This window comes from Bufo bufo, chromosome 1 (assembly GCF_905171765.1).
Source record: "Bufo bufo chromosome 1, aBufBuf1.1, whole genome shotgun sequence".
Taxonomy (NCBI): domain Eukaryota; kingdom Metazoa; phylum Chordata; class Amphibia; order Anura; family Bufonidae; genus Bufo; species Bufo bufo.
The window spans coordinates 766,518,528-766,544,158 of NC_053389.1; the positions used below are offsets into that span (position 1 = coordinate 766,518,528).

Sequence of the window (25,631 nt, forward strand, 5' to 3'; positions counted from 1 at the left end):
TAATAATAAGGGGTTGGGTCAGCACAACCTGCCTGTAGGTGCAGATCGCTATGGCGAAATACATATACAAACGGAAAATGCAAATGTGATCGCACACTACATCCAGCACTCTGCCCTCCATGCTGGATGAGACATTGGTTTATATTTTGGCCAAAGCATAGTAAGCCACTCACCGCGTCAAGGCTGTCTCATGAGTGGTCCCTAACTCTTGTTCCTACCTGTTCATGGGCCATGACAGCCACATAAAATCCAGGGAATGCAGGTCAGCATGCAAGCCAAGTACACTTCTCCTGGAGCCAGATGGCTAATGGTAGGTTCTATACAAGCAGACTCAGTTTTATACTGACTTTAAAACCAGCCTCAAGGACAGATTAACTGGTCAGGTGTGCATGACTCAAAGGAGATCGCCACGCCTCCAATATATACTACAAAGAAAAAAAAATAAATAAATAAAATAATAAGGGGTTGGGTCAGCACAACCTGCCTGTAGGTGCAGATCGCTATGGCGAAATACATATACAAACGGAAAATGCAAATGTGATCGCACACTACATCCAGCACTCTGCCCTCCATGCTGGATGAGACATTGGTTTATATTTTGGCCAAAGCATAGTAAGCCACTCACCGCGTCAAGGGACCACTCATGAGACAGCCTTGACGCGGTGAGTGGCTTACTATGCTTTGGCCAAAATATAAACCAATGTCTCATCCAGCATGGAGGGCAGAGTGCTGGATGTAGTGTGCGATCACATTTGCATTTTCCGTTTGTATATGTATTTCGCCATAGCGATCTGCACCTACAGGCAGGTTGTGCTGACCCAACCCCTTATTTTTTTCTTTGTAGTATATATTGGAGGCGTGGCGATCTCCTTGGAGTCATTGCACACCTGACCAGTTAATCTGTCCTTGAGGCTGGTTTTAAAGTCAGTATAAAACCGAGTCTGCTTGTATAGAACCTACCATTAGCCATTTGGCTCCAGCATGCATGTTGGTACTTGCATCCCTGGATCCGATGAAAGCTGTAATGGCACCGGACGGGGTTACAAGCAAAGTGTACTTGGCTTGCATGCTGACCTGCATTCCCTGGATTTTATGTGGCTGTCATGGCCCATGAACAGGTAGGAACAAGAGTTAGGGACCACTCATGAGACAGCCTTGACGCGGTGAGTGGCTTACTATGCTTTGGCCAAAATATAAACCAATGTCTCATCCAGCATGGAGGGCAGAGTGCTGGATGTAGTGTGCGATCACATTTGCATTTTCCGTTTCTTATGTGTTAATACTTACCGTATTATTGGCTCCATAAGATGCATTCCTCCCCCCCCCCCCCCCAAAAGTGGGGGAAAAATGCCCCTGCATCTTATGGGGCGAATACTAATCAATCACTTCCATTATGGAAGCGCTGATTAGTACTGGTGGACCAGGAAGCGGTGAAAGCGCTATACTCCCCTCTTCCTGGTCCTCGGCACTCTGCTGTGAAGGCTGCGCACATGTGAGGGCGCATTGTGACCTCACACTGTGCGCGCCACACACAACAGACTGAAGAAGAGAATTACCGAGCGCGGGCGGTGAGGAGCGGCGGCGTCCGGAGCAGGAAAGGTACCGGTAAGTGTTTTTACATTTTATTTTGGGGCTGATGGAGGCACTGGGGGCTGAAGAGAGGCCTATGTGGGCTGATGAGAGGCATGGGGCTCTTAACTGAGGTTTTATTGGGGGTCATTCACATTGGGGTCTGAGCTGAGGTCTGATTGGGGTCTTATTAATATTGGGGGTCTGATTGGTGGACTGACCTGAGGTGTGATGAAAAATATTTTTTACTTATTGTCCCCCTCTAAAACCTAGGTGTGTCTTATGGGCCGGAGCGTCTTATAGGGCGAAAAAAATGGTAACTTAAAGTCTCCATATTCTGATGCCCATAACCTTTTTTAGATTTCCGTCTCTATGGAGCTGGTGTAAGGAATCTTTTTTTGTGGGGCAAGCTGCAATTTTTTTTTTTAAGGGTATGTATGAATTTTTGATCAATTTTTATAAATTTTTTGGGGAGGCAAAGGCTGAGGTAGAGCTCATTAGAAACGTTACAATGTTATAATTGCATGCCTGGGAGCATTCAGAAGGCCCCTGGCTGCCATAGCGAACCTCTCAGATGGTGTACTCACAATCAACCATGGCATTTGAGGAGTTAAACATCCGCGATTGGAGTGGTCTCCGGTCACCGAAGCTGCAGTCAGATGTCTGCAGTGTAAAACAGCAGGCACCCACCAGCTATGGCGCCCACTCAGCTCCTTAGCTGTCTCCTTGTTTGATAACCCGACATCTGCTGCACGTACGGTGGATGTCGGGAAGGGACAGGAGGAAACGAGTAAATTTGCTTCTTTTTTATGATTTTTAAACAACCCCTTTAAATGTCATGTACAAAATGGCTGCAGACAATACTAGCACTTACCTTCTCGCTGGGAGTGATGAAGTAAATGGCTTCCAGGCTGGGAATTGGTTCTCTTCTTTTATTCACATCTTCGACGACTGATGTTTGCAAATGGAAAAACAAAAAAAGAATCATGATTAACAGTCCTTAAAGGGGATGTCTGGGAGCACAATACTGATAACCTATCCTCAGGATAAGGGCTCATTCAGACTACCAAGTGTTTTTGTGGACCACACATAGCCGGCACTATCCTAAAAAATGCCTATTCTTGTCCGCAATTGCGGACAAGAATAGGACATGTTGTATCTTTTTTTGCGGAGCCGGGGAATGGAAATACGGATGTGGACAGCACACGGAGTGCTGTCCGCATCTTTTGCGACCCCATTGAAATGAATGGGTGCGCACCCGTTCCGCAAAATTGCAGAACGGGTGTGGACCCGTTCATACGGCCGTGTAAATGGGCCCTAAGTCACCAGTATCAGATGGCTCTGGGTCCGAATCCAGGCACTCCCACCGACCAGCTGAAGCCGGATGCTGAGAGTTGTAGTTTTGGGACAGCTGGGGAGCCATAGGTTGCAGACTACTGCTAGACATGGTCCGATTCAGAGCATCATATGCTATTCGCTCACTCATACAGAGACCCAGACTTACTGGTGATGCCTTCATCCAATATGTCTGACATTTTACAGCAGGAGGACAGGATGCGCATGCTGGTGTGATCGATGAGCAGGACCTAGAGAAACAGAAAATCAAGATCACGTGTCCGGTGAAAATTACCACTAAATCCAAGCAAAAAACATCAGAAAGCAATAGTGAAGGGGAAAGTAGAGGTTTTCAGGATGACCGATCTATGCCTTCATAGCAACACCCATGATTAGTGCATTAATTAATGCATGTGCAGTGCCACCAGACTCCGCCCTCTCTGCACAACCAGAGGCATGATGGGAAATGTAGGCTACTTTAGGGAAATGGTATCAGAGGGCGAGAAGGAACCAAAACAGCAGACACCTCAAAAATGCCACATCAACTAAAACAAGTACTTGTAGATTATTCTTCAAAGTGGCTCTGTGACCTGGATCAACCCTATAGCCTGGCAGGGTTGCTGACACTGATTAAAATGATACCCATCTTTTATCTGTAGGTAGTAGCGTTGTGGAGATATTTGAACTTTTATAAATATGCTAATGAGTTATTGAAGCACCAGGAGGTGCACTTATGGTGTTCCAGCACCGCTCCAGCATCGCCCCTTTCCTTCAAATCACGCCCCCCTCACTTTAGATTGACAGCCTGCACACAACATCTTTGGCTTCATCCCGATAAGCGAAGACGCATACTGCGCATGTGCCATTCACATCACTGAACCCAAAGTTGCGGGCGCAGGCGGCTTGAAGCTGACCGCTCCGCCACTTCCGGGTTCAGTGATGTGAACAGCACGTGCACAGCATGCATCTTCGCTCATCGGGGTGAAGCCGAAGATGTGTGCACGAGCCGCTGTAGACAGCGGGGGCCCAGGCGAGAGATCTCAGCGCTAGACCAGAGGTCTATTGCTGTCCATCTAAAAAGGAGAGGGGCGTCAGTATGGGGCTCATTAGCGCATTTATAAAAAGTTCACATTTCTCCACAGCGCTACTACCTACAGATAAAAGATAGGTATCGTTTTATTTAGCGTCAGGAACCCTGCCAGGCTATAGGCCTGGTTGTATGACAGAGCCGCTTTAATAATAACCCATGCACTATATGAAAAAAAAAAAAAAAAAAATTATATATATATATATATATATATTAATGTGCTGGAGTGGCTGGAGTGCTTCTTTATATCGATTCAGGGGATTTGGTGCTCTATAACAGTAAAATGGAATTGTAATCCCAATAAAGATTATGTCTAAGGGCATGGTTGCCTACATTTTGTTGGAAATGGCTCACAATGCTGTACGCAGTAGATGTGGGTACATAACAGGGACAATGCAGGGGAATGGTAAGTGACGTGGTCCGGCCCCAGTAACCCGCAGCCCTGCCTCTTACCTTCCACTCTCCATCCTTCTTCACACTGGCAATCACACCGCTCAGGATTTCTGCAGGGAGAGGAGATCAGGAATGAGGGAGAGCATTATGTGCAGGAACAAATAAATACACTAGTAATAATCCATGTAGGTAAAAGGGCTTTTCCATAATCAGCATTTACACCTATTCACAGAATAGTGTCTGATCAGTGGGGGGGGGGGGGGGGGTTGGGTCCAAATGTTGGGATTCCCAGCGATCAGGAGAATGGGGGTCCCTTCCCCATCATGTTAAGGACCACGTGGTTCCACATGCACACTACTGCTATTGAAATAGAACGTAAGGGACCTCATGGCTAGTGGGGTCCCGGTGATCAGACACCTGTGTACAGGGGAGAAGCGGTGACTATAGGAAACCCCCCCCCCTTTAACAGCTTTTAATGCCAGGCACTTTACGGACCGTGGACTGATCAGTGGGGGGTCTGACTGCTAGGAAAACGCTGTGCTGTCTCTTGCTGGCTGCAGTTCTTCTAGAAGCGTCAAAATTCGGAATAAAGCAGTGGACGGACCCCATACACAGAAAGGGAAGACGCAGATTGGATTTTGGGATATGGACAATCTATACATGATTCACTTGATCTTCGTTTTTAATATTGAACTAACTAGCCCGACTTACTTTTCCACAGACTATCTACGCTATGGGGGGGCATTTGTTAAGCCTGAGGTTTCTTACGCCTGCCTTAAAAGGGGGTTGGCACATCTCACACACAGGTGGCATATCGCTAGGATATGGCACCAATGTTAGATAGGTGAAGGTCCCACCTAACACTAGAATAGGGCTCCCAAAAGTAAAGGAGAGCACACCGCTCTGAATAGAGTTCCAAGAAGAGGCAAGCTCTATGGGGCTGCTGGAAAAATTCCCATAGAAGTGAATGGTGGGTGGCCATTTTACAGATAGGTGGGGGTCCCAGAAGTGGGATTGATTGGCTGACCGCTATTGATCATGGATGGCCAGCTTAACAGCTGAGCGATATGTGCAGGACATCCTGCGGCCACGTTTTCCTCTCATGGGAGGGTTTCCATCTGGCATCTCAGCAGGATAATGCTCACACACAGCAAGGACTTCCGAGGAAGGTCTCCTCCAGATTACAGCACTTCCTCCGCTGCCCGGTCAAGCATCAGGATCTACAGGCCCAGCTGTAACATCTGTGGGCAAATGTTCTGCAGTATAGTATACAGAACCTGCATGCTTCCATGCCCGGCCGCATCTCACCGGGCAGCCGGGCCAGAGGCCGCATCTCACCGGGCAGCCGGGCCAGAGGCCGCATCTCACCGGGCAGCCGGGCCAGAGGCCGCATCTCACCGCGCAGCCGGGCCAGAGGCCGCATCTCACCGCGCAGCCGGGCCAGAGGCCGCATCTCACCGCGCAGCCGGGCCAGAGGCCGCATCTCACCGCGCAGCCGGGCCAGAGGCCGCATCTCACCGCGCAGCCGGGCCAGAGGCCGCATCTCACCGCGCAGCCGGGCCAGAGGCCGCATCTCACCGCGCAGCCGGGCCAGAGGCCGCATCTCACCGCGCAGCCGGGCCAGAGGCCGCATCTCACCGCGCAGCCGGGCCAGAGAAAGGGGCCTCCTTTCAATTGTACAGTTTCCCTCAATAAAGGTCTCCTCCTCTAATACTGTAATCTATTACATATATCATCATTACATTCCAACATCTTCTCGTGACGTTATTCTTCTCTCAATGAGTGCATTTATCAAACTTAGATCCCATCTACATGACAATATGATAAGCTGTGTGCCTTGGTCATTAGGGGGTTAAACATGTCTGAGTATTGCAGATAACGCAACCTCATACCTAATGTTACTGTGGAAAAAAAAGGAGAACTGTACTTGAAAGCCAAAAAAAATTAAGATTCAAATTTTAGCTAAATTTATCTAAGATACAAGTGGATTTTCCGGGCATCTTGCAGGTTTAGGGGTGACACCGGCTCAGTGTAGAAACTCCCTATACTAGGGCTCCAGTCATCCAAGGACGAACACAAGCAACCTCATAACAGAAAAAAATACAAGCGAGCAAATGGAAAAGCAAAAAGAGGAAGCGCGATGCTGTGACTCTGGGCGGGCGTGACTGCTAGGAAATCCTGTGATAGAGGATCGCTGACAGATAAGCAGAGGACAGCACTCAGGGCCCCTGAAGTCATATCCCTGCACACATCTATAATTCACTGGAAAAAACATCTGATTCAGGCTACATGCACACGACCACATGGTCTGCAAATTGCGGATCAGCAAAAAACAAACAAAAAAAAAAACGGATGACATCCGTTTTTTTTTTTTTTCGGATCCATTGTAACAATGCCTAAAACGGACAAGTATAGGATGTTCTAGTTTTCTTGCGGGGCTACGGAACGGACAGCACACTGTGCGGTGCTCATTTTTTGTGGACCCATTGAAATGAATGGGTCCGCATCCTGTCCGCAAAAAAAACGTAACGGACACAGAAACAAACAACGTTCGTGTGCATGTAGCCTAATAAAGCAGGCCGAGGATTACACGGTGCGACTGCTGCCGGGAGGCTTCTCCTGTCACCTGCACCTAACAACCACACCCTGTTATACTGCCAGCATCTCCTGACCCCATGGCCAACCTGCGGCTCTCCAGCTGTTGCAAAACTACAACTCCCAGCATGCCCAGACTGCCTACAGCTATCAGCCTACAGCAGGGCATGGTGGGAGTGGTAGTTTTACAACAGCTGGAGAGCCGCAACTTGGCCACCCCTGCCATATACCATATCTGTGGACGTTGTGGATTTACACATGGATTTTCCACGTGGATTCTTGTACGGAAAAACACCGCGTAGTAAAGTACCAGGAAAGTGGAGGAGCTTAGGCAAATCTCACGTACACTTTGCTTTTTCGTTCCGTGAGGAAATTGACCCGATTTTGAAATCTGCAACATATCAATTCTTCATGCGGATTTCATCCTTTTCAATGCAAGGGTGGGATCTGCAGGAAAAACCGCATCAGAGCCGCACCAAAACCCACACATTTTGAATGAGGAATTGGTGCGGAAACGCATAGAAATCCACATGGAAATTTGTGTAAAACTTCTGCAAGACAGCCGGCCCCCGTAGAGAAGGTGCGGCATTGTGTGAACAAGTCACTGGCCGTGGATTTTAAAATCAGCACAACAGATCAATTTCCCCTCGAAAGAAACGGAAAATGTACATGAGATTTGTCTAACCTCACGCGTTAAGCCTCATTCACATGTCCGTGCTTAAATCCGTGAAAAGGGGGTCAGTGATGCCTCCGTGAACGATCTGTGTTGGGTCCGTGTGTCATCCGTGTTTCGCTGACACTGAACAGCTGAAAAATAATTTCCAAAGCATCTCCTCTTCCTAATGATCCGTGAAACAGAGAAAAGACACATGGCATCCGTGGTTTTCACGGACCCATGGACTATAATGGGCGTGGGTCATTCCTCTATTATTCTTCCTGGTAACATATGAAGAACCTGACAGCTGGGCGTTACCGTTTCCCTGGTCAAAGAGCCGTGTCCCTGCACGCTCTAACTCTGGCGGCACCGACTGTCTAGGGGGAACAGCCCCCAAATGGTAAAACCCAGCTGTCAGTTCATTCATGAAGTTCCAATAGTTTTCCCTAAAATCTCAGGAGGCCACCAGCGATTCATCTAGAGCTGGTACACCCTGCAGAATTCAAGAGCTGGTACTGCCCAGGACTAGATGGGCGGAGGAGTGCATACCAGATTACAGAGGAGCAACCGACCACCTTGTAGGAACTACAACACCCAGCATTCTGCAATCAATGCCCTAGATGATGACTTTCTTCAGCTGTAGACACGGGCGGTGTACAGCAGTCCTGCATCCGCCTGACAGATTGTATAACCACGTCCAGGAACTAGCACTGTATGTACATACAGGAGCCAAGCAGGACGTTCTACACACACAGGGAGCTGAAGAGCTGACGCTCTAATTAACCCTTTAGCATACAGGTGGATGCTTCAGGAACATAAACTGAATAATACATGATAGGACACGGTTGATTCGCTTAAAACTTTGTTAGAATACTGTACGGAGCCAGCGTACAGTATTAGAATGTATTGGCTCCTGTGAGCCCAAGTTATTACTTTGCAAAGTCTCGCGGGGCTTCGGGTAATAACTTCAGAAATTAATTTCTACTGTAAAAAAACCTTTTACCGAAGTGAGGTTCACTCATCCATAGACAGATCAGTTCTCGGTGTGGTGGAGCATGCTTTAAATGCAATATGAGGGCATATGGACGCCATAGACCGAGACCCCCCCCCTCTAGGAGTCATAGCGGCTCGTCCAGGGAGCGTGTCCTGGTGAGAACAACTGATTGCTGGAGATCACAACATCCATGTACGCGATCATTGCACTTTGGCACTGGCGCAACGCAGATAGCGAACATCATGACATGGCGAGGTGCGATTATCAGCCGATAACCTGGGAGAACTGTGCAGACAATGGTGACGCACAGACGTGCCATTAGGCTCCCGTCACATTACCTTCCAGCCCTCTGTCTTTGGGACACATCACAAGGATTGCCCGACTGAAGGCTCCGATGCATGCCAAGGGTATACCTCACCCATAGTGGCCCAGGCTACAGGTAATGTTGACCTAGCCTGAGAATAGGTCATCAGTAATGAAACCAGACAGCCCCCACTGATCAGAGACTGTACAGTGTATGGACTGGATGCAGAAGGCTCCACATATTGCGCAGTTTCCAGCGCACAGCAGCTGACTTGTATGGTGGCGGAGCTGCAGTACCCGGCGCGGCCACTACATTGCATATGGAGCTGTCGGCTTCTGGGGGGCTGATTGGTGAGGGTGTCGGGTGTCAGACCCCCTTCCCCCATCGATCCCATATTGATAGCCTAGAATAAGATCAGTACTGAAGCCCTGGAAACCCCCTTTGAAGGGGTTGAATGAGGATCACAGAAATGTTATTCTCAGCCGCAGGGGTAACTAAAGGATACTCTTTTTGGGTAAATGGAGCACTGTGGATGGGGTCCCGTGTTTTGTGTCCCCTGCCTCTTCATTCAAACTCTATGGGACTACCAGAAATGGCGGTGCACATGGCTGACTGATGCTCCATTCATACAGGGTTAGGACCCCCGCCAATTCTTGTGAACTGATGCTCTATTCATGCAAAGTTAGGACCACCTCGCCCCCTGCATTGTTGTGAACTGACGCTACTTTCATACAGGATCAGGACCACACACCCCTCTCCCCTAAGTCTTGTGATTGGTCAGACCTGCACTGATGTATGCCCAGCTCCTATCCAGGGCTGTTACTGGTATATCCCTTTATGTCTAAGGGCCCTTGCACACGACCGGATGCCCTCCGAGACATACGATCCGTGAGCGGGCCATATGTCCCGGAGCGGCATTGCTGGTGCGCACGGCAGTACACAGCATCATAGATGACACGTCGGGCCGCCCGCGGGGCTATCGTCCCGCACTCACATGACAGCTGATCGGGAGGGAGGGTTGATGTGTCGGGATTGTTTTGGACCCCTACGGATAAGCCATCGATATTCTACTCCTGGAAAACCCCTTTAAGGCTCTCTGCACCCATGGCAGATTGAGCTTTTTTTTCATGGATTTTTACCCTAAAGAACCGCGGTGTAATACAGTATCGGCAATGTGAATGAGACCTGACAAATCTTTGCATATTTTGTACAAGTGGAAATTTACCTACTTTGTGGAATTTTAAATCTGCAGCATCAACTGTTTGTTCAGTACATCCCCTTATCTATGGTGGTTTCCTCCACAGACTTCAATGGGTTTGTTAAATAAACAGAAAAGCCACAACATAAACGGTGATCAATAGTGTGGATTTATGCTTTTTAGCGCGTTTTCATGCAGATTTTCTTCATACGAATAGGAAAAGGGTTTTCTGAGATTTTAATACGGATGACCCATCCTCAGATCAGGTCATCACTGTCTGAATGGTGAGTGTCCAACACCCGGGAACCTCGCCGATCAGCTGTTTGAGAAGGCGCCGGTGCTCCTGTGAGCGCTGCGGCCTTCTCTGCGCTCACGAAGCACAGCGCCGTACATTGTATAGTGGTTGCTCTTGGTATTGCAGCTCAGCCACAATTCACTTCTACAGGGCTGAGCTGCGAAAAGTCCACGTGACCGACGAATGACGTCACTGGCCTAGGGAAAGCCGAGAGAAGGCCTCTGCGCTACTGCGAGTGTCTTCTCAAACAGCTGATCGGCGGGGGTCCCGGGTGTCGCCCCGACCAGTTGATGTCCTATCCTGAGGATAGGTCACCAGTAGTAATATCTCGGAAAACCACTTTAAGATACGAATCTGCCACAGACAATGAAAAATGCCATGTGTTCTGCAAAACAACAAGCCCTCAAACCTCTGCAGAAGAAGGAATGGCGGCAGGAACGCGGTTCTGAAAAACTAGACCAATGCCGGTGACGAGTCGTCTGTAATAACTTGGTGGATATAGACTTCGATTTTACAGAGTGAAGAGTGTCAGAATAATCCCTCATAAATCACTTACAACCTGTAAAATCAGTCATAAAAATACTAGGAGTCATCATGAGACGGTACACATCACATCGCTGTGGGCTGGACACTCTACGGGCCAAAATAATGGCCCGGCTGAAGGCAGCCAACATGGAGAAAGGGACCATGGCTATGGACGCCACCCAGCGTCTTCTGTCTGATATGGGTGCTGGGCTCACGGGCAAGATTGACTGTATGGTGCACAACCACGAAGTGGTGGTTTAGATAATTGACCTCAGAGCCCTCCGTAAGTATAGGTTCACCAATGTGGGCATTTCCCCTATAAGGCCACCGAGCCCAAAATGTGGAGACCATTCCTAAACCCAAACTTATGATGATTGCACAGTCCAAGGACCAGTCAGATACATGGGTACGGCGCTAGGTGCCTACTCTAAGGTGAGCTATACACACCCTCCAGAAATACGTCAAGCACAGCAGAACCTGAATCCTGGTTAATCCAGACGATACTTAGTAGGCCATCATAGATGTAATAGAGGGAGCCCTCTGGGTGGATAGGGGTTGTCCAACCTACACCAGCCCCCCTGTCCCAATCCTATCCATACAGTTCCAGGAAGCTGAGATCTAGGCTGCTATATGCAATAAAGGATGTAGCCATCTCTACAGAACAAGCAAGTAACAACCAAGCTGAAGGGTCAGAAACAGCTGCCCAGATCTCCGCTCCTGTGACCCCCGACAACGTGACAGTCGTAGGATAAACAGCTTGAAGCAGTTGTCAGCCAACGACTATTAGGGCATAGTAATCTTATATATGGCAGTGCACTCCCACCTGGAACTCCCCAGCTGTTGCAAAACTACAACCCTCAACATGCCTAGAGTGGTAGTTTTGCAACAGTTTGGGGACTACTGTCAGAGGATCCCTCGCCTCTTCCTCTGGAGGGAGGAACCATATACTAAATTCAATGGGCACCCAGATCTGTGCCTCCACACAATCCTGTCTCTGAGCTCTACAGGCAGATCTTTCCTGCTCATGGCTTGGTTTTGCTCTGATATACATTGTCAGCTGTGAGACCTTATATAGACAGGGCCGTGTCTTTCCAAATCATGTGAATCAACTAAATTTACCACTGGTGACTCCAATCAAGGTGTAGAAACATCTCAGAGAAATGGGAGGCCCTCAGAGCTAAATGTCAAGTGTCACAGCAAAGGGTCTGAATTAGGGCTGAAACGATTACTCGATTGAATCGAGCAATTAGACACAAAAAAATCCTCAATGCAAATTTTTTGCATCGAGGATTCGTTTGTGTCATGTGACCACAGAGCGGGAGTGAAGCAATGGCGATATCGCCGTATCGCTGTTTCTTAACACCGCAGTATATCGTTAATACCGGTTTATGGCCCAACCCTACTCCCCAGTGCCACCAGCTTGCCCCCCGCGCCAGTACTTACCTTTCCTGTAGGGGCGCCGCTCTACAGCTCCTCCATCTTCTTCTCCGCTGCACTGTACTGTATCCTGACACATCGTTAGGTCATAGGGCACATAAGCAGGAGAAGAAGATTGAGGAGCTGTGGAGCGGCGCCCCTACATGAAAAGGTAAGTACTGGCGCTGGGGACATGGCTAGGAGGGGGAGTTGGTGGCACTGGGGGGGGGGGGCAGCTGGTGGCACTGGGGAGTAGGGTTGGGCAATAAACCGGTATTAACGATATACCGCGGTATTAAGAAACAGCGATATCTCCATTTCTTCATTACCGCGGTATCTTAGTGACATCATAGGGGCAGACACACGTCACAGTGCTGAATGCCTCTAAAACGTCCGGCGCACATTACAGCCGACACAGTGGAGAAGTAGAGAGTTCCCGCCCCCCCCCCCCCCACTGTGATCCCGCTGCCGCTGCGCCACCAATGAGAAGGTAATAGTGAGGAGGAGGGGAGGGGCTGTGGCCACTGCACCACCAATGAGACTGACCCTCAATTCAAATATAGACTGCGGGTGCCGGCCGTATCACATACCCAGCACCCGGTCTCAATGACAGGAAGCGGCGATCCCGTTAACTGAGGCAATTTACCCCGGAAATGCGGCACTTGAGGGGCTAATTGGCACGGTTCGGCGGGATCCCTGTCATTGAGGCAGAGTGTCTATATTTTCATTATGAAGTTAATTACATTCATTGGTGGCGCAGTGTGCCCCTCCCATACCCCAGTATCGTAAATTATAATCATTAGTGGCGCAGTGCCCCCAAGTATTATAATCATTGGTGGCAGTGGCCACAGGGTCCCCTCTTTATTGGTGGTGCAGTGGCAGCTTCTGATCGGAGCCCCAGCAGTGAAATCTCAGGGCTCCGATCGGTTACCATGGCAGCCAGGACGCTACTGAAGCCTTCCATGGCTGCCATGGTAACCTCCCTGCTGTCGTGTGCACAAAGCCCAGGGCAGCAGGGACAGTGTGAGGTCCTATGCACCCTAATAGATAGATAGAAGTTTACGAAAAGGAGTCAAAACTATTACACCTGGTTATTTACTTAAATACAATATCACATGTTTATGAGGGTCAAATGTATGCGAACCTTCAGGATTAGAGGATAATTTGAAGGCAAAATTGACGTCAGGTGTTTTACACCAATGGGAGGACGATCAAGAGTGAGTGGGCCACTTGTTTTATTTAAAGAGAAGGGATCTATCAATGTCTGATCTTCAAAACACGTTTGTGGAAATTTATCATGGCGCGGACAAAAGGAGATTTCTGAGGACCTCAGAAGAAGAGTTGTTGATACTCATCAGGTTGGAAAAGGTTACAAGACCATCTCTAAAAAGAGTGTGGACTTGACCAATCCACAGTCAGACAGCCAGAGTACAAATGGAGGAATTTCAAGACCTATTTTGCCCTCTCCAGGTGTAGTGGACCAATGAAGATCACGCCTAGAGCAAGACATGTAATAGTCCACAAGGTCACAAAAGGAACCTCTAAGCAACTCAAGGCTTTTCTCACAATGTCTAATGTTAATGAGTTTACCATCAGGAAGACACAAAACAACGATGGTGTGCATGGCAGGATTGCAAGGAGAAAGCCACTGCCCTCCAAAAACCAACATTGCTGCCCGTCTGCAGGTTGCTAAAGATCAACTGGACAAGCAAGAAGACTATCAGAACAATGTTCTGTGGACATATGAGACCAAAAATAATGAGATGAATCCCACCTGTTAAACATGATTGAGCAGACAAAAACTGCTGCATGCAGCGGTATTTATGATGGTAAGCTGCCAGATCATCACCGGATCCCATTATAATCCAGAATCCGGCAAAGCTACATCCGGTAAACTCTGGATCAGGTTACTGGAGATAAGAACGAGCCCCGAGTTGCAGTTATTGCTGTACAAGGAGGACACACCAGATAGTGCACCTCTCCCTCCATAAGTAACTGGCCAAGTCTAATATTTGTGACTCATTTATTTGGTTATCTTCATCTACTTTTAGGACTCGAGTGAAAATCTGATGTAGTTTTAGGACAAATTTAGTCAGAATTAAGAAAAATTCTGAAGGATTCACAAACTTGTAAGCACCACAGTGTCATGGCTGTAAGCCGCCCGGCGCTCAGATAGTACTGGTACTGCAGTATCATAGACAGGCCTTTCAGAAGTATCAGCAACGACATGATTGTTTCCAAACGTAACTGGCAGAATCTTGAATGCAGCTCTGGAGTAGGATACAGACTGACTGAGGGTCATCTCTACAATGGGGTTTCTCATCACAAACAAATCATATAGACTATACATGTATAATGGAGTACAGAGACCTTCTCCAATCATATAGTATATACATTACTGAGGAGGTAGGTGGTCCTTCTCCAGTCATACAGCTATATTACTGAGGAGGTAGGTGGTCCTTCTCCTGTCATACAGCTATATTACTGAGGAGGTAGGTGGTCCTTCTCCAGTCATACAGCTATATTACTGAGGAGGTAGGTGGCCCTCCAGTCATACAGCTATATTACTGAGGAGGTAGGTGGCCCTCCAGTCATACAGCTATATTACTGAGGAGGTAGGTGGTCCTCCAGTCATATATACAGCTATATTACTGAGGAGGTAGGTGGCCCTCCAGTCATACAGCTATATTACTGAGGAGGTAGGTGGCCCTCCAGTCATACAGCTACATTACTGAGGAGGTAGGTGGCCCTCCAGTCATACAGATACATTACTGAGGAGGTAGGTGGCCCTCCAGTCATACAGATACATTACTGAGGAGGTAGGTGGTCCTCCAGTCATACATATATAACAAGGAGGTAGGTGGTCCTCCAGCAATCACACACAGGCACATGTTATATCGCTGACACTAGCAGCCGCTAGGTAGTACAAGACCAACAAGCCAGCAAATGACATAACTGCTGACGTCACAGCTGCGCTCTCTCAGCCGGTCACTGACACAGTATCCGCCAGGTCTGTTCTATACAGAACCGCCACTTACTCTCTCCCACCACCGCTTTCAGCCCGGACGGCGCCATCCTCTCCTGCCCCACCACCGTCACCAAACTACGGTCCCCCGAAACTTCGGCGACTTCCGCGTTGTGGCGTCACACTCACTCGTGACATCACGGGAGGAGCAGGAAGTCCGTTACCAAGGGGCGGGCACTCGGTTGTCAGGAGGAGTATGCGGCGACCCAATGACGTCGTTTATTTACCAGAGCGCCAGACGCAGCGGAGGGCGTGGTTTTTAGTGATGTATCGGCTTCTGCTGTTCGGTTATAGGACGGCATTGCTGCTTAGGCGGTGCCAGTTGAATTGTAGGGCGTGGTTAAGCGATAGATGGGCCTGGGTTGCCTGCTTTATTGGCTGCCATGGGCGGCGGGGCGTGGTTTCACAGGAATAAATTATGTGGACCAGGCCGTGAGGTTTTGCAAAAAAATAAATAAAAAAATCGCAGTGCTTCGATAAGGTAGGATTCAGACAGGCAGGGGTTGATGCCGGGGTTTAAACTAAAGACTGGATCCGCCCCGGGCTATGCGGCCTGTATTAGTGCTTCTCCCCTACAGGGCATGGAATGGGCAACCTCCAGGTGCCAGCTGGGGGCAGTTGGCATCCATGTTCAGGGGTTTTGCCTTCCTCTGAATCAACACAGTTGGATTTAAGGCTGAATTTTTTTTATATAATTTTTTTGCGGCTCCAAAAACAATGCTTGTCTGCAAAACGGACAAGAATAGGACATGTTCGCGTTTTTTGTTTGTTTTGCGAAACGCACATATGGACGCGCAATGTACACGGAGCCCTAATGGTGTCGGCAACCTCGGGCACGCCAGGTGCTATGAAACTACAACTCCCACCATGCGTACCTGCTGGACTGTTATTGGAGCTGGGAGTTGTAGTTTCACAACAGCTGGAGGGTAAGGTTACATCCTCGGTTATGTCAAAAAGCGTCCGTCAATCAAGTTCTGCTTAAAATCCAACCGTGTTGATCCCGAGGAAAGCAAAACCCCCTATAAGGGCTCGTGCACACGACCGTAGGTATTTTGCGGTCCGCGTCTGTTCTGCAAAATTGAGGCGGACCCATAAATATGGTCCTGTTAATGTTTCCCTAAAACTGATGTTTTTTTTTTTTTTTGAACGCAACGATGTGTAAAAAACCGATGCGCACGTGCACAGAGCGATTAATGAACGGGTCAGGATTCAGTCCTCGCCTGTGTAAAAGAGCCCTCAGGCTACTTCCAAATCTTCGTTGTGGCTTTCTGGTTTCGAGATCCGGCAGAGGATCTTGAAACGGGACCGAAACGCTTGGGTTTTGTCCCTATGCATCCTGAATGGAAAGAGATCTGTTCTGGCAGCAAAATGGATCCAGCGCCATAAACAATGGTAGTCAATGGGTGCCAGATCCGTTTTTTAATGGATCAGGTTTTCCTCGATCCGGTAACTTCCGTTTTTATCACTGCGCATGTGTGAGATGAGGCTAACGTTCTATAAATAGTCCGCTCCCTCATCGGCCATTTTGTTTTTGCAAAACAAAGGCAGCAGACCCATTCAAGTGAAATGGGTCCGCATCCGTAATGCGGAGTACACGTGGCCAATTTGCAGTTCCCAATACGGGCTCTGACAGCCAGCGGCCGTGTGGTCGAGGCCTTTTGACATGCCACTGCTCCGCTGTATACGAGGTACGGACCAACCCGTAACGGTGAAGTGGTCCATTCACGCGACCGTACTGCTTTGCGGATCAGCAAAAAAAGTGGAACCGTTCTTCTGCAAAAGAAACGGAACGGAGTTATTTGTTCTTTTTTATTAAATTTTTTTGCGGATCCATAGACTTGTATGGGTCCACGGAACGTTTTCTGCAGACAAGTATAGGACGTTGAAATGTATTTTTGCGGAGCCGCAGTACGGAATAACGGATGTGGACAGCACACGGGGTACTGTCCGCATCTTTTGAGGGCCCATAGAAATGAACGGATCCGCAAAATTGCGGCACGGGTACGGATCCGTACATATGGTCGTGTGAATGGGCCCTAAATGTAAGACTGCGTCCTTTTCGACACCTAAAACAGGCGTAGAAAATGGTAAATGAGACTGGTCTGCCCACGCTACGGGGGGTGATCGTGGAAAAGTCGCAGATTGCGTATATTTTCCAAAGAACGAGGCAGCACTTCCAGATTTCGGTGTCAGGGTGAAGACCCCCAAAACTTTAGAGAGAGAGAGAAGGACCTCAAATTCCGGGTGATCGATCACATTCCTGGGGAGGTAATAGGGAGCGAATATTGAAGCGGCGTGAGATAATGTGGATCCATCGGTTACGTACACTGAAGCCTGATGGTCTTCATGCAGAATGTAGATGGGATCTGTGTGGATAGGGTGTGCGGTTCGTTGAACATGGGGGATCTGATCTGTCTTGTCTTGTCTGGGGGGGATGTACGACAGTGCTATTTTTGAATCCACTGATTTGTATTTCCATTTTTTCCAATTTTTGATTTTTGCAGAATTTCTGGACAAGCTTAATGGTCCTTTGTCTACTTTAGTAAGCAATGCCGTTAGTGGATCCGTGGAGCCCGCGAGCGTGGCTGTGTCTACCATATGAAGATCAGGTGGACCTCGATGGGTGCTTTCTGCGACATGTCACTGAATGTGACAATATTTACTGTTCTAATGGTGGTGATGGAATGCTGAGACACCGCTCATAAACCTAGTGATGTCAGTCGGCTTGTATAGTACACACCACTATTTAGTGTATGTAGATGGGAAGGGTTTATTCCATTGAAGCTGCACCAGTTAGTTCGGTGGGTGGGGGGGATGGCCGATGGTGGTGCTACAGGTCTTCGGTTTGACCTATGGACAGCCGTATGATCTGGGTGTTTGGGTAGTGGTTTTCACTGCAAACACATTGCCACCCTGCTGCCGCCCCTCGGCCCCCTTCACCCACTGAGGTATAGATGAAGATGGTATGCATTGAAGTGACGGTCCGGATGCCCCCACTGACGTCCTTACCGGGATGTACGCATCCTAGGTTGCCATAGCCACTGCCACTCCCCCCCCCCCCCGATGCGGTGTGAGTGTAGCCGTGTCACATGACCTTACTCTCCTCCCTCCACCACTGCGCGCATGATGCGCTCCACTGATTGACGCTGCGTTCCAGGGAGCTTGGATGCGTAGCGGAGGTCGGGAAGAGGAACATCTGGCCCGGCGCATTCGCATGGCAGAGATGGGGATGCCAGCACTCGTGGCCACGTTAGAACCACTGATGGTAGGCGATACTACAGGGTGGGCCATTTATATGGATACACCTTAATAAAATGGGAATGGTTGGTGATATTAACTTCCTGTTTGTGGCACATTAGTATATGTGAGGGGGGAAACTTTTCAAGATGGGTGGTGACCATGGTGGCCATTTTGAAGTCGGCCATTTTGAATCCAACTTTTGTTTTTTCAATAGGAAGAGGGTCATGTGACACATCAAACTTATTGGGAATTTCACAAGAAAAACAATAGGGTGCTTGGTTTTAACGTAACTTTATTCTTTCATGAGTTATTTACAAGTTTCTGACTACTTATAAAATGTGTTCAATGTGCTGCCCATTGTGTTGGATTGTCAATGCAACCCTCTTCTCCCACTCTTCACACACTGATAGCAACACCGCAGGAGAAATGCTAGCACAGGCTTCCAGTATCCGTAGTGTCAGGTGCTGCACATCTCGTATCTTCACAGCATAGACACATGCCTTCAGATGACCCCAAAGATAAAAGTCTAAGGGGGTCAGATCGGGAGACCTTGGGGGCCATTCAACTGGCCCACGATGACCAATCCACTTTCCAGGAAACTGTTCATCTAGGAATGCTCGGACCTGACACCCATAATGTGGTGGTGAACCATCTTGCTGGAAAAACTCAGGGAACGTGCCAGCTTCAGTGCATAAAGAGGGAAACACATCATCATGTAGCAATTTCGCATATCCAGTGGCCTTGAGGTTTCCATTGATGAAGAATGGCCCCACTATCTTTGTACCCCATATACCACACCATACCATACATTTTTTTGTTCCAACAGTCTTGGAGGGATCTATCCAATGTGGGTTAGTGTCAGACCAATAGCGGTGGTTTTGTTTGTTAACTTCACCATTCACATAAAAGTTTGCCTCATCACTGAACAAAATCTTCTGCGTAAACTGAGGGTCCTGCTCCAATTTTTGTTTTGCCCATTCTGCAAATTCAGTGTGCCGATCTGGGTCATCCTCGTTGAGATGCTGCAGTAGCTGGAGTTTGTAAGGGTGCCATTTGTGCGTAGCTAATATCCGCCGAAGGGATGTTCGACTAATGCCACCCTCCAGTGGCATGCGGCGAGTGCTACGCTGTGGGCTCTTGCTGAATGAAGCTAGGACAGCCACTGATGTTTCTTCATTAGAGACAGATTTCATGCGTCCACATTTTGGCAAATCCAACACTGAACCAGTTTCACGAAACTTAGCAAGCAGTTTGCTAACTGTAGCATGGGAGATGGGTGGTCTCGTAGGGTGTCTTGCATTGAAATCTGCTGCAATGACCCGGTTACTGCGCTCACCAGACATCAACACAATTTCTATCGCTCCTCACGTGTTAACCTCGGCGACATGTCAATGGCTGTAAACAAAGAGAAACTTGGAAATAACTCATGAAAGAATAAAGTTACGTTAAAACCAAGCACACCATTGTTTTTCTTGTGAAATTCCCAATAAGTTTGATGTGTCACATGACCCTCTTCCTATTGAAAAAACAAAAGTTGGATTCAAAATGGCCGCCATGGTCACCACCCATCTTGAAAAGTTTCCCCCCTCACATATACTAATGTGCCACAAACAGGAAGTTAAAATCACCAACCATTCCCATTTTATTAAGGTGTATCCATATAAATGGCCCACCCTGTATTTTAATCTTTATAGGATGCAGCTGTATCTTTCATAGTTTTTTAACCCTTGAGATGCACCAAGCACTTTAGAGAGCCCCTTACCGCTAGATGTTAAGGGTTATAGATATATGTATAGGAAGCGTGTCTTGTACCGTATTACACGGATTGTATAAACACTTAAAATATGTTTTTTATATTTGATATGGATATATTAGGAGTATTATGTGATGTAACACTGCTGGAAGTCATGTGACTTCATTGTTAACATGTGAATTCACTAATTGCACTGTGATTGTAGTGATCTGTGGGTGTATATATATACCCAGTATTATGCACTGTTGTGTAGCTTGACAAAGGCCTCATTATGAAGGCCGAAACGTTGCTGGGGAATAAAGTTTTGGGGTCTTCACCCTGACACCGAAATCTGGAAGTGCTGCCTCCGTTCTTTGGAAAGTATATATCGTGGAGGAGAAGCCTACACGGTCTGACTGTGCTGCTGCGGTATTTGGTATTATATATAATTTTATTTATTTATTTTTCTATGATCAATATATTTAATTCTTTTTGTAGAATCAGGGAAAAAAAAGGTTGATCTATGGTTGGAAAAGTCAGGACAAAATCAGCAAAAAGTACGTTTTTGACTAGTATTACACGTGATCTCGCTCTCTCCATGTACAGTCAGTGAGGCTGATGGTAAATACAGTGTATTGAAAAGTATCTCCTGGATGTCTCCTACAGAAATGTCTTCTGACAAAGCGAGGCCACCCAGAAAACATCGTAGAATTGTAAGTGTATCAAGCAACGATGACATTTTTAAATACGGTTTTAAAACCTGATCCTCAATCGATATCTACTTTAAAGGGAACCTGTCATCTCAGGGACAGGACTCCTCTAAGGTTAATTTTTCATATGTATCAAATAGTGTTTTATTGTGTAAAAAACAAAAACAAAAAAAAGCTATGGGGACTGGATATTGCAGATGTGCTAGCGGCCATCAAGCAGCCCATGTCCTCAGCTCTATACCCAAAATCCCGGTGACAGGTTCCCTTTAATTGTAGGTTTCATCGGAGGAGGAGCCTTCCACATCGGCATCCAGGGAGGAGGAAGTCCCTGCCTCCTCAAGGGGGGGGTGCACCTAGCACAGACCCGGGCTGGCAAGATGTAAGTACCAGATTTTTCGCCCTATAAGACGCACCTAGGTTTTAGAGGAGGACAAAAAGAAAAAAAATATTTTTCATTAGACCTCAGGTCAGACCAGCAATCAGACCCCCAATGTTAATAAGACTCCAGTCAGACCACGGCTCAGACCTTAATGTGAATGACCCCCCCTTCCCAATCAGACCTCAGATAAGAGCCCCATATGCCTCTTATCAGCCCCCATGCCTCATGCTTGATCAGATAAAACAAAACTTGCCTCTCCTGCTCCAGACACCGCTGCTACTCATCGCCATCACAATCTCCTTCCTCCCGCTGTCTGTTGTGCTGTGTCTTGTGGGGCCAAAAATACGGTATATGCATATAATTCTAATCATTTTTTTTTGTAGGACAAAGTACCTGTAGCCACAAGAGGAGATCCCCCAGGCTCCTCCAGAGGTCGTCGGGGAGCTCGTGGCGGTCGGAGACGTGTAAGTATCTTAAACGGCGATCTAAATTATTATTCTTATTCTAAGGGCTCTTTCACACTTGCGGCAGGACGGATCCGACATGCTGTTCACCATGTCGGATCCGTCCTGCCGCTATTTCGCCGTGCTGCCGGACCGCCGCTCCGTCCCTATTGACTATAATGGGGGCGGGCTTTCGCCGTGCTGCCGGACTAAAAAGTCGGACATGCAGGACTTTTTAGTCCGGCGGCTTTCTCTGTGCCGAGCCGGAGCTCCGCCCCCGTCCCATTATAGTCAATGGGGATGGAGCGGCAGGACGGATCCGACATGGTGAACAGCATGTCGGATCCGTCCTGCCGCAAGTGTGAAAGAGCCCTTATTCCAGCTTCTTCCAGGGTTCCAAAGTGTCCACCAGTGAAGATGAGGAGATAGTTGTCCCTCATATCGATAATGACCTTCTCATCCAGCTGGTGGAGGCGCGGCCCGCCCTATGGGACCACGGCGACCTCCAACATGCTGACTATCAGCACACCCAACGGCTCTGGGAAGAGGTGTGTGCCACGCTGTTTCTGACCTGGGAGGATCTCTCAAGAGTGACTCGGCGCCAATCTAGTAAGTAGCGCAATAGATATTTTAACTGTGGTTTTGATATCTATTAATAAAAGCATACTTAGATTTTTCTCTTTACTTCATAGTTAAAAAGGTTCAGATTAGGTGGCAGTCAATGAGGGACTGCTTCAAGAAAGATTACATCAAAGCTCGGCCCCAATACCGATATCATGCGGCCTTGGGGTTTCTACGCCAGACGCTGGCTTTAAGGTTATTTTATTTTTCTTTTTTAATTCTTATTTGCTAAAAACGATATTATATTTTTTTTTCTTCACTTTCCTGTTTGCTCCGTTCGACAGAAGGGGCTGCCCAAGACAGGAGCATTTGGCCTTTGTTTTGGACAGCCCCATCCAGTCAGATGGAGCCAATGGATAGAGCCAGACTCTAGATTTGATGGCCAATCTAACTTTTTATTTTATTTTTTTTCCCCCTCAGATCAGCTAGCAGCACTCAAGAGTCTGAAGCAGTCCCTGAACCGAACGCCACCTCCAGCCCCTCTGATCATGACACTGCCGGTCCCCTACTGGGTCCTTCTGGCGACCGGCCCCGGGAACAGATTATCTCCACTTCCTGGACAAGTCCAAGTCGCCAGAGGACCTGTAGGCGCCGTCAGGGGGTGTATGAGGACCGTTGCCGACACCTTGCAAGGTTTTACAGAGGACATCAGGTCCATGAGGGCTTACACGATGCGATGCCTGGAGAGGGCGGAGTCATCGCCTGAACTTAGCCCTTCCCATCATTACCTGTACTATTTGGTCCCCATGATGGACCAAATGAACCCTGAGCAGTTGCATGAATTCAAGTTGCTGATCGAGAACGGGATCTGGGAAATAATGCACCGTCCCCCACCCCAGTCCTTATCCCAGCACCCATCCCTGTCCGATCTCCCTGAGCAGCCGCCGCCTTTTTCTTCTACTCCTTCTCCTCACTTTGTACCGCCAGCTTCTTTCCCCACTCCTACACCTGCTCGGGAAAGTTCCTCACCATCCAACTCCTCTTCCCACCACAACCCACAATTTCCTCCTGCATCCTTCCCCAGAGCCCGTGATGTTTTATCAGGCGGCTTGACCGACAACTGAGGGGCTAACCTTGCCGACCCAAGAGCGTCCACCCCCCCACGACAGTTCAATCGTCTGTAGTTTTTTTTTTTGTGTTTGTTAAATAAAGTACAATTCAATAAAATATATATATATATATATATATATATTTTTTATTATTATTACATTATGAGGTAATCCCATTTGATTGCCTCATCACTTGGTCACTTATTTGACAGACTATTGGGTACAAACATTACTGCGAATGCTCGTTCCCAGCAATCTGCCCGTGTATGCTGCCAAAAGCTCATCGGTCAAGTGAAAGGATCGTCGGTGCAGGCACATGAATTACGGTTTCTGAGCAGCAGATCGTGCAGTTCTACAGCGGTCCGCTGCTAGGAAACAATGCAGATATAGGAGGACAAGTAATCCAGTAGGTGAGCACTTCACCTACACTTAATGAGCAGCGTATTGTCAGGAAGGAATACTTCCTTGCTGATCATCTGCGTGTGATTTGACCATATTAACATGAGTGACTTGTGGGAATCGCGCTCCGTGTGTGAGCGTGGTTCTGCGTTCTGGACTGCAGGAACGCATGGTATTATCATGATTGACATGCTATGTGCCTCTGACGTTATTGTTGGAGAATCCTAGTGATCGCTTTAGAGCACTATGATCCTGTAGCAGTAAGGTCAAGCAGAGGCACACAGCATTATAAATCATACTGTGCACTCCTGCAATCCAGAACGGAGGATCACGCTCAAAGGGTCCATTCACACGTCCGTTGTTTCTTTCCTGATCTGTTCCGTTTTTTGCGGAACAGATCTGTACCCATTCATTTTAAATGGGTCCTGAAAAAAATCGGACAGCTCAATGTCTGATTTTTTTTCAGGACCCATTGAAAATGGATGGGTACAGATCTGTTCCGCAAAAAACGGAACAGATCAGGAAAGAAACAACGGACGTGTGAATGGACCCATACACGGAGGGCAATTCCAGCAAGGAAATCGCTGGTGTGAAAGTGCCCGATTTTGTATGGACATACACTGCCTGCCCAAAAAGTCACACTAATATTTCATTGGGCTGCCTTTAGCGTTGATTACAGCACTCATTCGCTGTGGCATAGTTTCCACAAGATTCTGCAATGTCACATTTACTTCTGTCCAGAGTTGTATTCATTTTTTCCCCTCACCCATGACGGCACCCTAGGGTTTTTACTATGCACGAAAACTTACAGGCCCTTAGGCCCCTTTCACACGGGCGTTGCGGATTGGGGCTGCATGCGAGATCCGCGTGGGTGCAATACGTTTTTCACGCGTGTGATAAAAAAACTGAAGGTTTACAAAAAACATCTCTTAGCAACCATCAGTGAAAAACGCATCGCACCCGCACATGCTTGCGGATGCAATGCGTTTTTCACGCAGCCCCATTCACTTCTATGGGGCCAGGGCTGTGTGAAAAACGCAGAATATAGAACCTGCTGCGATTTTTACGCAACGCAAAACTGATGCGTGAAAAACAACGCTCATGTACACAGCCCCATTGAAATGAATGGGTCAGGATTCAGTGCAGGTGCTATGCGTTCACGTCACACATTGCACCCGCGTGGAAAACTCGCTCATGTGAAAGGGGCCTTATCAAAAATGAGTGGAAAAATCCTGACAGGAAGTTTTTTTAATTCCCACTTCAGTAAAGAGAAAGTATCTGTATGATGAAGTAGTATCCTCAATATGGGATAAGGCTCCTACAGTGGACGCCCCAGTTGCCAAAATAGCCCAAAAAGCAGCACTTCCCTTTGATGATCTAGGTTGTCTTTCCGATCCTCTAGATAAGAAAGTCAATATTTATTTAAAACGTGCCTGGGAGACATCAGCCACTTGTCTCAGACCTGCTATCGCAGCTACCTGGGTATCTAGGTCTCTCCGTCTCTGGTTGGACCAGCTAGAGATTCATCTTAAAGAAAAGAAACCTAGGGAATAAATCCTAGCTTCCTTACCTACATTCTCTAAGGCGGCGGATTTTTTAACTCATGCATCTACTGATGTTATCCGTTTCACTGCCAAATCCTCGGCCATGACTAATGCCGCTAGAAG

General features: G+C 47.8%; 2 protein-coding genes across 4 annotated transcripts in view; one reads left to right on the forward strand and one right to left on the reverse strand.

Moving 5' to 3' along the window:
• Positions 1 to 15,552, reverse strand: part of STXBP2 (syntaxin binding protein 2) — a 49,956-nt gene extending 34,404 nt beyond the window's left edge. The window contains exons 1-4 of the mRNA XM_040414735.1: positions 15,405 to 15,552; positions 4,445 to 4,494; positions 3,074 to 3,155; positions 2,444 to 2,520 (exon numbers count right to left, since the gene is read on the reverse strand). Coding sequence (XP_040270669.1) covers positions 2,444 to 2,520; positions 3,074 to 3,155; positions 4,445 to 4,494; positions 15,405 to 15,441 — 246 coding nt within the window. The 5' untranslated portion in view covers positions 15,442 to 15,552. The remainder of the gene's footprint in view (positions 1 to 2,443; positions 2,521 to 3,073; positions 3,156 to 4,444; positions 4,495 to 15,404) is intronic.
• Positions 15,553 to 15,783: 231 nt separating this feature from the next.
• On the forward strand, positions 15,784 to 23,654 carry LOC120986262. 3 transcript variants are annotated; one of them, XM_040414742.1, is made up of 7 exons: positions 15,784 to 15,872; positions 20,862 to 20,920; positions 21,030 to 21,076; positions 21,836 to 21,916; positions 22,288 to 22,504; positions 22,588 to 22,711; positions 22,937 to 23,654. In XM_040414742.1, the coding sequence occupies exons 2-7, from the start codon at positions 20,887 to 20,889 to the stop codon at positions 23,220 to 23,222; spliced, it is 789 nt and encodes a 262-aa protein (XP_040270676.1). In that variant the 5' UTR covers positions 15,784 to 15,872; positions 20,862 to 20,886; the 3' UTR covers positions 23,223 to 23,654. The 3 variants fall into 3 exon arrangements, 1 of the variants encoding a protein (XP_040270676.1); XR_005775663.1 differs by lacking the exon at positions 21,030 to 21,076 and having other exon boundaries at positions 15,858 to 15,872; XR_005775662.1 differs by lacking the exons at positions 20,862 to 20,920; positions 21,030 to 21,076 and having other exon boundaries at positions 15,828 to 15,872; positions 22,937 to 23,653.
• The last annotated feature ends 1,977 nt before the right edge of the window (positions 23,655 to 25,631 follow it).